Source organism: Ostrea edulis, chromosome 3 (genome assembly GCF_947568905.1).
Source record: "Ostrea edulis chromosome 3, xbOstEdul1.1, whole genome shotgun sequence".
Lineage (NCBI taxonomy): Eukaryota > Metazoa > Mollusca > Bivalvia > Ostreida > Ostreidae > Ostrea > Ostrea edulis.
Genome location: NC_079166.1, coordinates 6,527,893 through 6,542,423, shown reverse-complemented (window position 1 = coordinate 6,542,423; position 14,531 = coordinate 6,527,893). Strand labels below are relative to the sequence as shown.

Genomic DNA, 14,531 nt, shown 5'->3' with positions numbered 1-14,531 from the left:
GATGTGGCCCATGGGCCTCTTGTTTAATATTTTACATATAATGGGATGAATTAAATCATATAATTTTCATTGATGTGTGTTGTTGTGTTTTCTTGTAAATGTTATCATAAAATGGGTTTAAAATGATATTTTTCAAAATTAGTCAAAATGCTAAATTATTGATTTTTGGGAGTTGAACTATGTTCAATCTCCCTGGGTCATCACGCACTTATCTACGCAGTAATTTGTATTGATTTGTATAGTGGTCGTCAGCGGGGGTTCTGTGTCAGCGGATTTACTCCTAGGTAACTCAACATAAACTTTTATAAACATCCGCCATTAAATAATCCATGTAACTTTTCTGAATTAATCTAATTTTGATAATTGACATGTAAGTAAATGCAATGATATTGTATTCAAATCAATTTGAATACAGGATTTCGATCAAATTGATACTGATATACATAGAAAAATAAAAGATAAGGTTGAAAATTGTCGTTTGTAGCGCAGCGTCACCTATAAACATTGATAGGGAAACGAACGACAACTGCACACAAGGACCTATTGACACCGTGGCGCGAAATATCGAATATGGTGCGAAACCTCAGAAAATTTACAAGAAATAACTCTACAACATTGCGTATGTGTATATATTTGGGTTTTTTTTTAATGTGATATAAAAAATGCTTGATGTTACATGTATATTGAATTAAAACACGTCATTCCCAGTCAACAACTTTCGATTGGGATCGGAATACGAAATAAAATTTCTTATATCCGGTTGCAAAGTGAAACTCCTTCATGCATCAAGTTATTGAATTACGTAGTAATTGCACGTTACACATTAGAGAACTGTGTCTTTTAATAAAAAAATCTCGAAATGGCGTGTTTCGCTGCGCTTGATGACGGTAAGGTCCACATTTTCTACGTGAGTAGTGTGATATTTGTTTATGAATTTTTTGTGCATACATGGTATGTCTCAGCTAGGAATAATGGAAACTTTCTCACCTATGTATGTAAAGACATATTAATGTCTATTTTTAAAAATGTAGAACACTTTTATCAAATGACAATGTTTGAAAATGCTTAGAGCCCCGATGTCAGAATTTCCTTTTCCAAGACATCAATATGTCAAATTCATTATCCTTTTTTAATAGTATGTACCATATTTTGTACCAGTTATCCATTTTGAATCCCCTATTAAAATGAGATTTTGCTTCACTCTGTAATGTTTGAGTGGATGTCATGAGTGTGTGTCAAACAGAAATTTTAAGAGCATGGGATAAGGTGCTGCCATGTATGACTTCACTATCAAAGTTTAACCCAGTTGCCACAATGTTGAATTTATGCTGCAAAAAGGATTGGAAATTGCTCTGGTCAAAACACATTGTTTATTTGTCTACAGATGAAAGAGACATGAGGATTCTCCCTCACAAACTGAAAAAAAAAATAGTTATGGATCTTGTACATGTATAGTTTATTAATCACTATAGATTTCCAACATCACAAGTCTGATTCCGCTATATTCTTCCCATTCTGTCAGGTTCATTCACCCCCTGTTTGAGCCACAGTATAATATTCCAAATACCTTGGCAATAAATAACATTATTATACCCCCCGCAACAAGGTGGGGGGGGGGGGGTATACTGGAATCGGGTTGTTCGACCGTCTGTAGACGCAATGGTTTCCGGACTCTAAAGCATTATCCTTTCCACCTACCGTCACCATATCATACATATGGACTACCCATGGCATGAAGATGTTCCCTATTGATTTTGGGGTCAAAAGGTCAAAGGTCAAGCGCACTGGACATCGAAGTAGCAATATGGTTTCCGGGCTCTAAAACATTATCCTTTCCACCTACAGTCACCATATCATACATATGGACTACCCATGGGATGAAGATGTTCCCTATTGATTTTGGGGTCAAAAGGTCAAAGGTCACGCGCACTGGACATCGAAGTAGCAATATGGTTTCCGGGCTCTAAAGCGTTATCCTTTCCACCTACAGTCACCATATCATACATATGGACTACCCATGGGATGAAGATGTTCCCTATTGATTTTGGGGTCAAAAGGTCAAAGGTCACGCGCACTGGACATCGAAGTAGCAATATGGTTCGGTTTGTCATGCCATTTGTTTTTTACACTCAGAAAAGAGGTAGTTTATACCTATTACCAACACCCTTTGGGAGATTGGGGTAAGCGGGAGGTATTCTTAGTGAGCATTGCTCACAGTACCTCTTGTTTGACTAGTGTTTCATTTTTAGCGGAGTTGCGTTGAAGTTGAACTCGGCTTATGATCTGATGAAGTGCCTTTGGGCGGGCAGGCGGGCACGCATCAACATTTCATTTCCGCACCATAGCTCTTGAGCAAATTATAGGATCTCATTCAAACTTAGATGAATTGTCACCCTCAGTAAGACCAGGAAGCCTATCGATTCTGGGGTCACTAGGTCAAAGGTCAAGGTCACTGGCTATAAATAGACTGAAATTTGGAGAAAATTTTGTTTTCCACACCATGGCTCTTGAGCGAATTATAGGATCCCAATCAAACTTAGATCGATTAAGTAAGACAAGAAGCCTATCAATTCTGGGGTCACAAGGTCAAAGTCACAGTGGCTATAAAGAGACTGAAATTTGGAGAAAATTTTGTTTTCTGCACTATGATTTTTTAACAAATTATAGGATCTCAATTAAACTTAAATGGATTATCGCCCTTGATGAGACAAAGAAGCCTATTGATTTTGGTCAAGGGTTAAAGGTCAAGGTCACAAAGGATTTAAGTCGGCTGAAATTTATGTACGCAAAATTTTGCTCCCTGCTTGATAATTCTTGCAAACTTTTCTGCCGGTTCCCTCTATGCCCATTCCTTGCGCAACTCGGCTTGTGCATTTCCGATGCCGGACAATTTTTAATTTTTTTGCATTTCATTTATTTTGAGTTATTATACAATTATTTACCATTCCATTGATCCTCTACAGGACTGTAGTATACTCAGGTGACAGTTTAGCATATTGGACTACCTTTTCAAGTAATGAATCCTTAGAATTAGCTACAACTAGGATTAAACTTGAATGTATATATACAGGGGAAAAACTTCTTCATAACTACAAGACATTGAAAACCATATTGATTTGAATGTTTGGGCCATAGTATGTGGTCACATTTTTCATGAGAATATAAAGGGGTGAAATTCTAGAAAACAACAACACGGCTTCAGTTACTCGAGGAGCGTTGTGGCCCATGGGCCTTCCATTATCCATGTTTGCTGTTGTAACGCTTTGAAAAACAACAACAATTGATTTGTATCTAAAATCATGATAATATTCAGTCATTTATCCCCCTACCCTTCCAGTGCTATCTGTTCTAACTGAATTTCCACAATGTTCAACTCCCACGAGTACTTTAAGTACTTTGATTCAACCTCGGGAACGATAGGTAATGCAATATTGATTTATTAATGTTTTATTAAGAATTCATTATGCTGAACCTAATCTTTAAGCAAGCAATAGAGAAATTTGTACATCAGTAAAATTAATTTGTTGATGTTTAATCAAAAACAGGCCAAAATCGAGCATTTTAAAGCATCTTGGGAGCTGTTTTCACAGTGTTCTTGTTACCATGGCAACGGTACCTTAATTTCGAATTTTGGTACCAAATTCTATGAGAGGGTATCAAATAATCCCTATATACCAAATTTCAGCAAAATCGGTGGGTACCTTTCCACCCCTATAATAAAAATTTTGATGCTTACAGAGAATGGCTTTTAATACATTTACCTACCTCAAAATGTCCAAAATCTCTGCGTATATGGCTGTTTTCTAATTTTTGCAGCAAATTGAAAAGTTAAGCAATACACAAATCTTCGATGTTCCATTCGAGTATCCTCGAATGTGCTAAATACGTGCATCTGGGACCTCTGACTTGTTATTTTGCAGAGAATTATGGGATATTAGCATCTGGGTTTTACACACGAGACCGTGAAAATTCTGGTGTGCACTGGGATTAACTTTCGCAAATCGCGGGAAATACCGACACCAGCTCCACCAACGGCGAGCCCGGTCGCTATAAACTGTTTTGATTGTTTTAGACAATATTTACAGTTTAGGAGATAGTCAGAGTTTAACTGTCTTTAGGCAGAGTATTTGGAATAGTCATCAATACATTGTGGACAACAACTTTCAGGTGTATTACATGAATGCCATAGTTCACCTGAGTGGTATTTCAGACTAAGATTGTCTCTAATAATTCATAAAGTAATTTTGTTAACAGATAAAGCTGTTTCATAATAGTACATCTGTTTCTTAATGCTCGCTGTTTCAATTGTTATTGACAGTTTTAGAAAAATGAAGATAAAAATTAATTTTGCAACAGAGAAAGAGTTGAAATGGTCAGGGATCGAAATTAACTTTTTTCACTACTAGCAAATTTTAGCTAGTGGATTATTTTCCAACTAGCAAAATTGAGCTTTTACTAGCATTTTTCAATCGATTGCTGTTTTACATGAATTTAAGAAAACAAGCATGTCTCTTTATCAAAATATAGGGAAAATCTTTTAAAATCTCCTTTAAAGTGCAATAATAAAAATAAGATTGCGAATTCTTTCATTTAAAATTTAATGAATTATCAGACAACACACATGGTGCATGGTGAGGGTCATAGGGTACACTTGTGCGGCGTACTCGCTGTCCAGAGATCTACCACCTATTTACAAGATCATGTGGATTGAAATCTTAAAGACTGTTTGCGCCAATTCAAACTATATGTTCAAAACTTTGGGAAATTTCATCTAAAAAATTATATTTGAAAAGAAAACCCCGCGAACTCGAAGTGTTTGATTATAGTGTCCAGAAGGACACCGCGTGAAACGGTGACACTCTGTCATGTGTTGTTTCATGTAGACACGGATGAGATCAACATGCTTGCTATTTAAATCAGACGTCACTGAGATGCCCGAAGTGTGCTTGAAGTTCGACATCGCTGAGATGACCTTGGCCTTAGTTATTTATTCGATTAACGTTTACTTTTTCAATACTTGTATATTCATTCTGTAAAGCATTTCTATGCACAAGACAAAATTATTGTAAACTTCAAAGTACAGCCAATAAATAGAGGAAATCCGGGAAAGGATCGGTTTTTTTTTCCTCATTAGTATTTGTTATGACAAGACCTGTCCGTGGGTGCCAACATTTTTTACCCTGTGACCTTGGAGTTTGACCTACTTTTTGAAAACTTTAACCTTGCTCATAACTTTTGAACAGTAAGTGATAGAGCTTTGGTATTTCACATGAGTATTCATTGTGACAAAACCTTTCCGTGGGTACCAACATTTTTGACCCAGAGACCTTGGCCTTGGAGTTTGACCTACATTTTGAAAAATTTAACCTTGCTTATAACTTTTGAACAGTAAATGATAGAGTTTTGATATTTCACACGAGTATTCCTTATGACAAGACCTTTCCGTTGGTACTAAACCTTTTGACCTACTTTTATTTATTTTTTTTTACATTGGTCATAACTTCTAAATGGTAAATATTAGAGCTTTCATATTGTACTTGAGCATCTCTTGTGACAAGATCTTTCTATTGGTACCAAGATATTTGTCCTTGTGACCTTGGCCATCTTCGGAATTGGCCATTATCGGGGGCATTTGTGTTTCACACATCTTTTTTTCCCTTACATATCTGGTACCAATAAATGGTTCCATTCCCAATGCCAAAAAACCGTTGATTTTTCCCAATTTTGAGACTAAAAATTTCCAATTCACTTCCCGAAAAATAGAGTCCTGACACCATATCATACTAAATATGCACCAAATTAATGATTCCAAAAATGGCGCCGCTCACGAGTGGACACGCTGAGTGAGAGGTGCGACAGGCTGGCCAAGTTAACGAGTTTGTGTGTGTCTACCGGACTATAAATTATTGTGAACATATCAACGAATGATAAAATTTCTAGAAAAACACTAGAATTAGATTTTGAAAATGGTGGGTGTAGAATGACCAATATAGAAACATTTATCAAGTCTCTCAAACTAACTTGGTTTAGGATACTCTTTACAACTAATTGTACATGTAGCTGGATAAGCTTATTTCCTGAAATTACTGGTTGTAACATTACAAAATTGTGTCATTTTGGACCTGTTTACTGTAAACAAAAAGCAAATTCCACTAGAAACTCTTTTTGGAAAGAAACTTTATTTTACTTCGTAGAATTTTTGGAAAGTTTTGAAATGAATGATTTTCATATTTTTTTCGAAACCCTATGGTATAATGATAAAATAAAAGATTCAAAATATATACATATTTTGCAAGCAATTATATGACAAGGGTTTCATATAATATCTGATTTATTAGATAAGCATGGTAACTTTATCAGCTACCAGAGTATCACAAATGATTACTCAATTCAGATTCCATTTACTACATATGAGGGATTGAAACAAGCTATTGTGCAGTCATGGCCTAATATCAAACTGCTTATACATGATACAACTTTTCAACCATATCAATCTGAATTCATTAAAATTATATGCAAATACAAAAAAGGTTCTAGGAATATTTATGACTATCTAATATCAAAATCACAGCATCGGCCTATTTGTGAAAACAAATGGGATAATGATTTAAATTTGCAATTAGATTTAAATTGGAAACATGTATATACAAACATCAAATCTGTAACAAAAGATTCAGGACTGATATGGTTCAACTATAGAATCATTCATAGGATATTGGGTACTAACAAACTCCTACATATATCAAAAATTAAAAACTCTCCACTTTGTCCAATATGTGCACTAGAACCAGAAACAATTAAGCATATCTTTTTTTTATTGTCCTTCTGTCTCTACACTATGGACAAAATTGTCAGATTGGATTTTTATACGCCCGTCTTAAGACGGGCCGTATTATGTTATGGCCTTCATGTCCGTCCGTCTGTCTGTCTGTCCGTCCGTCCGTCTGTTAGCTTTTTCGTGTCCGGCTCATAACTTAAATACTATAAGGCCTAGAATAATCAAACTTTGTCAGTTGATACATCTTGGGTAGAAGGTGTGTCGCACATTAAAACCAGGTCGCTGTGACTTTTAATTAAGAAGATATGGCCAAATATGGTAAAACCCTGTCCGGCTCATAACTTGAAAACTATTTGATCTAGAATCATGAAACTTGGTCAACTTATGCATCTTAGGTAGAAGGTGTGTCGCACTGTACTTTAAGGTCACTGTGACATTTAGTTGAAGTGATTTTTTGAAAAAAGTATGTTATAATTGGTACAATCCCTACTCACATAAGAGTTTTGTAGAAAACCTCATTCAAAAATGTTACATCAAGAAAACACATATATTTTTTATGATATACTGTACAGCTTTTTTTAGCTTATGTAATGTTTCCTTTGTTTCTAACAATAACATGAGAAATTCCACTTGTCCCATGGGAGTAGCATGCAAAGGGCATTTTGACAAGACTAATGAATGAGTTTTGTGTAGAGCATCTCTGATCAACATGATCAAGCAGGTGTTATCTTTATCTCTAGGGAATTGGGCAGAGAGATCTTAGCCTCTTAATTGCAGATATACCAGAAATTATTTGTGAAAGTGAATTTGTTTGTTGTGGTTAGTCTTTATTTTCAAAATTAATTTGACATTGTACTATATAATTTTTAATTTTTTTTCTCGGCAACCTATATGCAGAGTATCATTTCTCACTAAGACAACAAATGGTTGCAATATGTATAAAGGCCTATTTTAATGATTAGTATTTTGATGTTTTGTTATGGCTGTGGCATTGTTCAGAAAAAAGATATACAATGAACAAAGCTGCAGATTGGGCATTTGTGTAAATCTGAACAGATGAAATAGTATTGCAATAACCATATTAAAAAATGTTAATTCAAGAAACTACACATTCTTCATTATATACACTGTACTATACAGCAGTATATAACAAACAAATTATTTCTTTTGTGTCAGTAACAAGAGAAATTTCCCTTGTCCCATGGGTGTAATTATCAAGCAATTCAGGAGGCATTTTGCTAACAGAAAAATTGCATCTGTCAAATTACAGATTAATTAATGAGTTTAGAAGATTTCTGTTACAGCAATCTGATCAAGGAGGTGCTATCTATATCTCTTGCAATCGGGAATTGGGCAGAGGAATCTGGCCTTCTAATTGATCTGTCAAATTTTAGAACAGTTCTAATTGGTAGCCATTACTTTGAAAGTTAATTTGGTATAAAGTTTAAGAATTAATATGATATTGTAAAATATATTTTTATTTTATATCTCAACAACAAGGTGCAGATTGTCATGTCTCACTAAGATGACAGTTTTACAGTCTAAGAATAAACATAATGACTAATGTTTGATGTTTTATTACGCTGTGCATTGTTCTTCATTCCTTAAAATACAATGAGCAAAGCTGCAGATGTGCATTTCTCAAGTCTAACACAACCAGTTGAGAAATATATGATGTATTATTTTTTTCTAATTAATAACTACACCATAGGAGATGCACCAGTGTTTGAAATAACCGTTTTTAATCTATATTTATTTATATTGACATCACCATGCATATTTTACTTTTATACTTGAAGATTTGACAAAGGCAGATACTGATATATGTATTTTTTGATATGTTGAATAAATCAACCTTTTTGAGTACTCCCATTTATTGTAAGTTGTTTGCTTGGATAAAGGGCTATCTTGCACTTTAATCATTTCATTGAAAACATTTGGGAAAATGTTTTTATATCCTTTTAAAAATCATTAAGCTTACATTATCAATATTTGAAGCAATGTCACATGAGGCCATAAAGTGGGTAAGATTCTTAAAGGAAGGATGACATTTGGTTCCATGCATACCTATCTCTTCATGGTGATATGTTCATGTTAACAATATGTGACGGGCGTATCATGTGCCGTGGCGGTGCACTTTATTCAAAAATATAGTAAAAGAATGGGATTTAGTGTACAAACTGTTATTTTTGGTTTTCCAGAAAAATAACACATGGTTTTAAACTTTATAATCCTCTTAGTAAAGAGATACATATTCCAATATTCAAGAAAGAATGTCAATATTGTTTTTGATGATGTTTTGAAATGTTTATATAATTACTACATTTTGGAAGAAAAACTTGCAGAACAAATATTTTACAAAAAGAAATGGTCTAAATGGAAATGTCTTTTCAATTAATGATAACAGCATTTCTTCTTTTACAATAAGTACTAGAATACACATGTAATTGTCTATATCGCTTTCTTTAATCTGTATGAGAGTGTGAGTAAAAGGTGTATATGTATTTGTTGAAAATGATTAAAAAAAAAAAAAAAAAAAAAAATCACCAAATTCAGACTTACTAGAAATAGTGCACACTGATATTAAATTAAGCTACTTGATTTAAATTTTCTTTGACTTTTTACTTACACATTGAAAAAATTAATTTAGAAAGTAAGGCAGCAACGGGTACCCGAAATAACTGAAAACCGCGGGTCGGGTTCGGTTCCATTTTTCCATATTTCGGTTTGGGTCTCACCGTCTGGTTTTTAAAATTATAAGAATCATTGTCGTCAAAATCCTCAAAGGTGGCTGTATTTTGATCAATTAAATGATGGCATTGTGGACAAACCTGTAAATAATGACAGTATATGTAGGATATGTCAGATGCATTGAAAATATGGAACAGGAACAACATCGTCATTGACAAAACATTGAAAGCATGGATGAAAACGAGTAGAAGTGACAATGCTGTTTCTACAGTGTAGTACCATGGATGTCGAGTCTAAACCTCAGTCCACGTCCCAGAGTAATTATTGTGACAAAATACAATAAAGGTTTTTGATTTTAACTGTATATTAGATTTTTAAAATAGTTATATAGACCCGAACCGAAATACCCGAATAAATTTAAAACTGACCCGACCCGAAAATTTACTAGAAAGCTAAGAAAGTTTCTTTTAATTTTTTTATGCGCACTCTTTTTAATGAGCTTTCCATTTCAGAGTTGTTTCATCTTACTTAGGTAGCCAGTCTAGGCCCAAGGTCCACACCATGTTTTTGTTTTCAAATAGATTGACAATGTGTAATAGTCTATGTTTAAAACAAAATGAGATGTGACAAACACTAGAAACTGTTTCATTGTGTTCAGCAGTAACTTTTTTTTTAATTTTATTTTTTAGACAGCATGGCTGGAAGTTTGATTCTGATCTGCAGTGTGTTTGCAGTAGTGTCTGCTGGATGCAAAACACCACCTTACATAGCATTGAGAAATGTCGAGTACATTCCACGTAGTGAAATAGAGGTAGCAGCCCATGTTAACTGTCCATCAACTGAACATAAAGCTATATATGTGATCAGCACATGGAGAAATGAAACTTTGGTGTTGTGTTCCTGTGAAGAAGTAATGGTCGGCGGATATTGTCCCGAAGAGAACATTGGGAACAAAATTCAAGTAAATTACGGCGCACCATGCTATAATCTTTCTTCAACCCCATGTCCGCCAAAGTATAATGCTTCACAGAGCTTCAGATATACAGAATGTTTTGAAAAGTTTGGTGGAATTTTATCTCCACAATTGCTTGTCGAGAAAAATAAACAGTTGAGAAAAACAAACCAAGATCTGGACAAAAGACTTAGTTTGCATGTCGAGGAAAATGAACAGTTGAGAAAAACAAACCAAGATCTGGACAAAAGACTTAGTTTGCATGTCGAGGAAAATGAACAGTTGAGAAAAAAGAATGAAGAACTGGAACAAAGTTGCAAGCAAATAGAGTTGATTTTGACCACCATCATTGGTATACTTTTATTAGTATTAATATGTATTGGTTGTAGGATTTATGAGATGGGTCACTGTTCGTCATTTTTACCTTACATATCAATAGCAATAATTCAGCAGTTTTTAAAGAAAATGTGCTGTTGTGGTACATCTAAAGAACCACAGATGGATAACTTCAAAGAAGACCAAACCACCAAGATTAAGGAAAATAAGAACCTATTGAAGCAAGATGACAACATATCGGTAGGAATCCCAACATAGACAAGTTCTTGCAGGGGAAGATGAAAGTGACACAGATAATGGCCATCAAGATATTCAGATTGATCCTCCTACAAATGAAGAAATTTATGATAGCCATAAGGATGTACTCTAGTGGTAATTTTACCGCGAGTGGGTCGCCATACTTTTTAAAGTCGTAAATCTGGGAATGCCTGTGTTTTATTTTGTATGCACACAGTAGAACATTAATATGTGTTTTTGTTTGTAAGTAATGTTGATAAACTAACAAAAATTAATTAAAACATGACAATTTTTTTCTTATTTTCTCAATTTACGACATTCGTGATGACGTTACGATTGTAAACAAACTCGAGCTCGAAGACGCACATTGTACGATGTCGCATTTAGTCTATTCTAAAACAGTCCAGAAACATACATGGGCGATTCGTTAGAAGTAAAACGGCAGTTATAGATCAGGCTGAATCCGATATTCTCACAAGTGAGTGGCAGACAAAGAAAATTACAGACAAGCAGGCACAACCACGCACATGGTGACACAGTACGTGTACTGTACAGTGTCAGACGAGAGGGGAGAATGGAAGAATGTTAGCGATGTAGGACCCGAACCAGAGGCTGCTGATATAGTGTTGAATGAATTTGTAAGTTTTTCAATATACAAGAATTTTTTTATGAAAATAAATTCTACAAACTATGTAGATCTGTACCTAAATTGATCTGCGACCTTCCCGATCCCGCCTAGTCGGTCATGAGTGAATCTCGCTTCTAACGTTCAATGTATCATTATTGAAGCATCCTTTTGATTAAAAAATGTAATCTATATCATTGTTTTATAAAATCGCCAAAGTATACAGCGAATTTAATTCATTAAAAAGAGTTCAAAGGGAAAAGGGGGGTTTCTCCCATCTAGAGAATTATGGCGCGCCATTCGTGTACAAATTAGTTAAAACAAAAGATAATTTTGTTGACTATATATACATGTATAGATATGTTTCTTTTGGGCTACTAGATCGATAAGGCCAAGATAAATAAATAGTCTGTTTCCTATTCCAACCTGGAAAAAAATAGGGTAGGTAGGCAGGAAAAACATTTTATTTTATTTCAATATTTTATCGTTTAAAATTCAACTTTGAGAAGTACAGTTTTTGAAGATCCCGAGATGTTTCACTGCCACTAACAACCCTGTGTATTATGTAGGGTCAACATCCGGTTCACATATAAACTCTAAATAATATTACATTTCAAATCTGGCTAAATCACCAACAGAACTACTGCCCTGAACTTCATACGGCTCTGTGTTTTTTGGAATGCGGTTTACTGGCCAACATAATATTGTAGTTTTCCACATTCGGATGGACGGTCCTTCATGATGCATCTTAAAAATTCTAAACAATGATTCATTGTCTTTTACCGTAGTCATAAAGTTTTCTCCCTCTTGATGTTTACATTTTCCTATTGTAATTGCCTGTCACAGGGCTCACACTGGATCACAATGTTGAGTCGCAACCTGGCGTGCGTGCAACGACTCCTATACGTTTACTGTTAGATCTATAGTTCATGTGTATTATTCAAGAGGCATATACAACATATCTTATATATGTCTCTTATTCTTACACGATGTATACAACATAGCTTTTATTAACTTTTATCATAAATCACTATTATTATAATATAGTGAAAATTGTATTTCAGCAGATTGCTTTTCAGTCAGTCTAGATGGCATTTCAGCACAATCATAGTTTTATTTTCAAATACTGTTTTTGGCTAAGTTGACTTAATTCTATTTCACACCAGAAAAATTTAGGAGTATTTCATAGCCTATAACTGGTTATATTAAATAAAGACAAGAAATGAGTTTCTATATGTTTATTAATTATGTTATTAGTGTAAATGACATATAATACTCAGAAAAAGTCACTGATGACAAAGTTACTGAAGATTAATTTCTGTAAACATAACACATCATCATAGTTTAACACATCACATTACTCAAAGAATTCTCATAAGAATCCTGTTTTCATCTTGGAATCCAGAATGACAAGGTGGTCCTTTAGTGAATCTCATGTGGAGTAGGGGCTTCAGGAAGTCTGAAATAAATTCTAAAGGGATTAAGATGATGTGAAGTCAAAAGATGATAGCATAGCAATTTCAGAAGAACCCACAATTTTGTGTTTCCTTATGGCCATTTTCCAAAGACCTCAAGAATGATGCAATTTCCCAACATTCCTCCATTTAATAGTAACTGACCTAGTCCAAAATAGGTAGCTCCCCAGTATATTACGATATGTAGGCAACTCGCACGTGCACAGTTAATTTTATTCACACCTACCTGCACATAGAGGATCAACCCTTTGTCTCGTGTAAACTGCTAAATAAACAAGACGCCCCTAAATCTTATTGTTTCCATGCTACAGAGTATCCACATTCATTCTGCACAGGTAAAACAGCTCCGAGGCGGGTTACTGGAATCTGTGCAATACCCCCCAAAAAGTGCTATACCCAGACAAAAGTACACTATACCCAATACTGCGATAATATACACAGGATATCCTCTTAGATGGGTTGAGAAATGGTTATCTGGAAAAAATGGTACACTGAATTGGTACCGTTACCGTTATACAGCCAATTCATAGAAACATCCAATACATCCGGCGCCATTGCTTGTGACGTATTATAAGGTATACCACGCCCGATCAAATTAAAGACGATGATGTAGTTTAAATGATGGTGGGTGTTTCTAAGTTTATAAATTCAAATATATGTATATTTTTTTTATTTTTTAATATAAGTTGATGCCCCATCACCTGTCATATTGTCACCAAAATGAATTCAATGGATTTTTAAATTTTTTTAAATTAAATATCATGAATTTAACACCAGTATTTAATTATTTCAAACACTTTTTAATCTCAAAGGCAGGCATGAGTATGTAATTTAAGTGATTAAATAATTTTCTTGCAAGACAAATACACACACATACACACTAATATAAATAAGGAAGTTAGCCATAAGGAAAACATGAATTTGAAATTTATTTAAACATTCATAGTTTCCATATGTTCCCAGCTCTAGCCACGTGGAGGCCTCCTTTCTGTAGAGCCATAATTTCTTTTTTTTGAAATGAAAAATTTAAAGCCAAAGGACCAAAATCATGAAGAACACAACATACAAAAATTTAAAACACATAAAACATCTGTAAATTTACATTTATAATTTATTTTTTGCTTATGTTAAATAAAAAATATTGAAACCAAAGGAAACCAAACTATCAAAAATATAAGAGACAAAAATTTAAAACATCTTTAGTTTTACATTTACAAACAAGAATTTCATTGGCATGTCATTTTCTGCTCATGTTAGATAAAAATATCAAAACCAAAGGACCAAAACTATAAATACGAGAGACAAAAATTAAAAATACACGAAACATCTTTAGTTTGTTTTTTAAATGAAGCAATGAAATATTTTAGGACCTTGACCATAAAAAGAACAGATCAATAGATGAAAAGAGATAGGAATATAAACACTTAATACCATAAA

The 14,531-nt window shown here is 34.2% G+C and overlaps 1 protein-coding gene across 3 annotated transcripts in view; it reads left to right on the top strand.

Moving 5' to 3' along the window:
* LOC125674885 (uncharacterized) overlaps positions 1-11,957 on the top strand; it is a 38,605-nt gene extending 26,648 nt beyond the window's left edge. For 2 of the 3 annotated variants that reach the window (XM_048912245.2, XM_048912246.2), the window contains exon 2: positions 10,159-11,955. In XM_048912245.2, the coding sequence (XP_048768202.1) occupies positions 10,159-11,015 (857 nt within the window). In that variant the 3' untranslated portion in view covers positions 11,016-11,955. Of the gene's footprint in view, positions 1-756; positions 888-10,158 lie in introns of those variants that run through there. The other variant, XM_048912244.2, reaches the window with a different exon arrangement.
* The last annotated feature ends 2,574 nt before the right edge of the window (positions 11,958-14,531 follow it).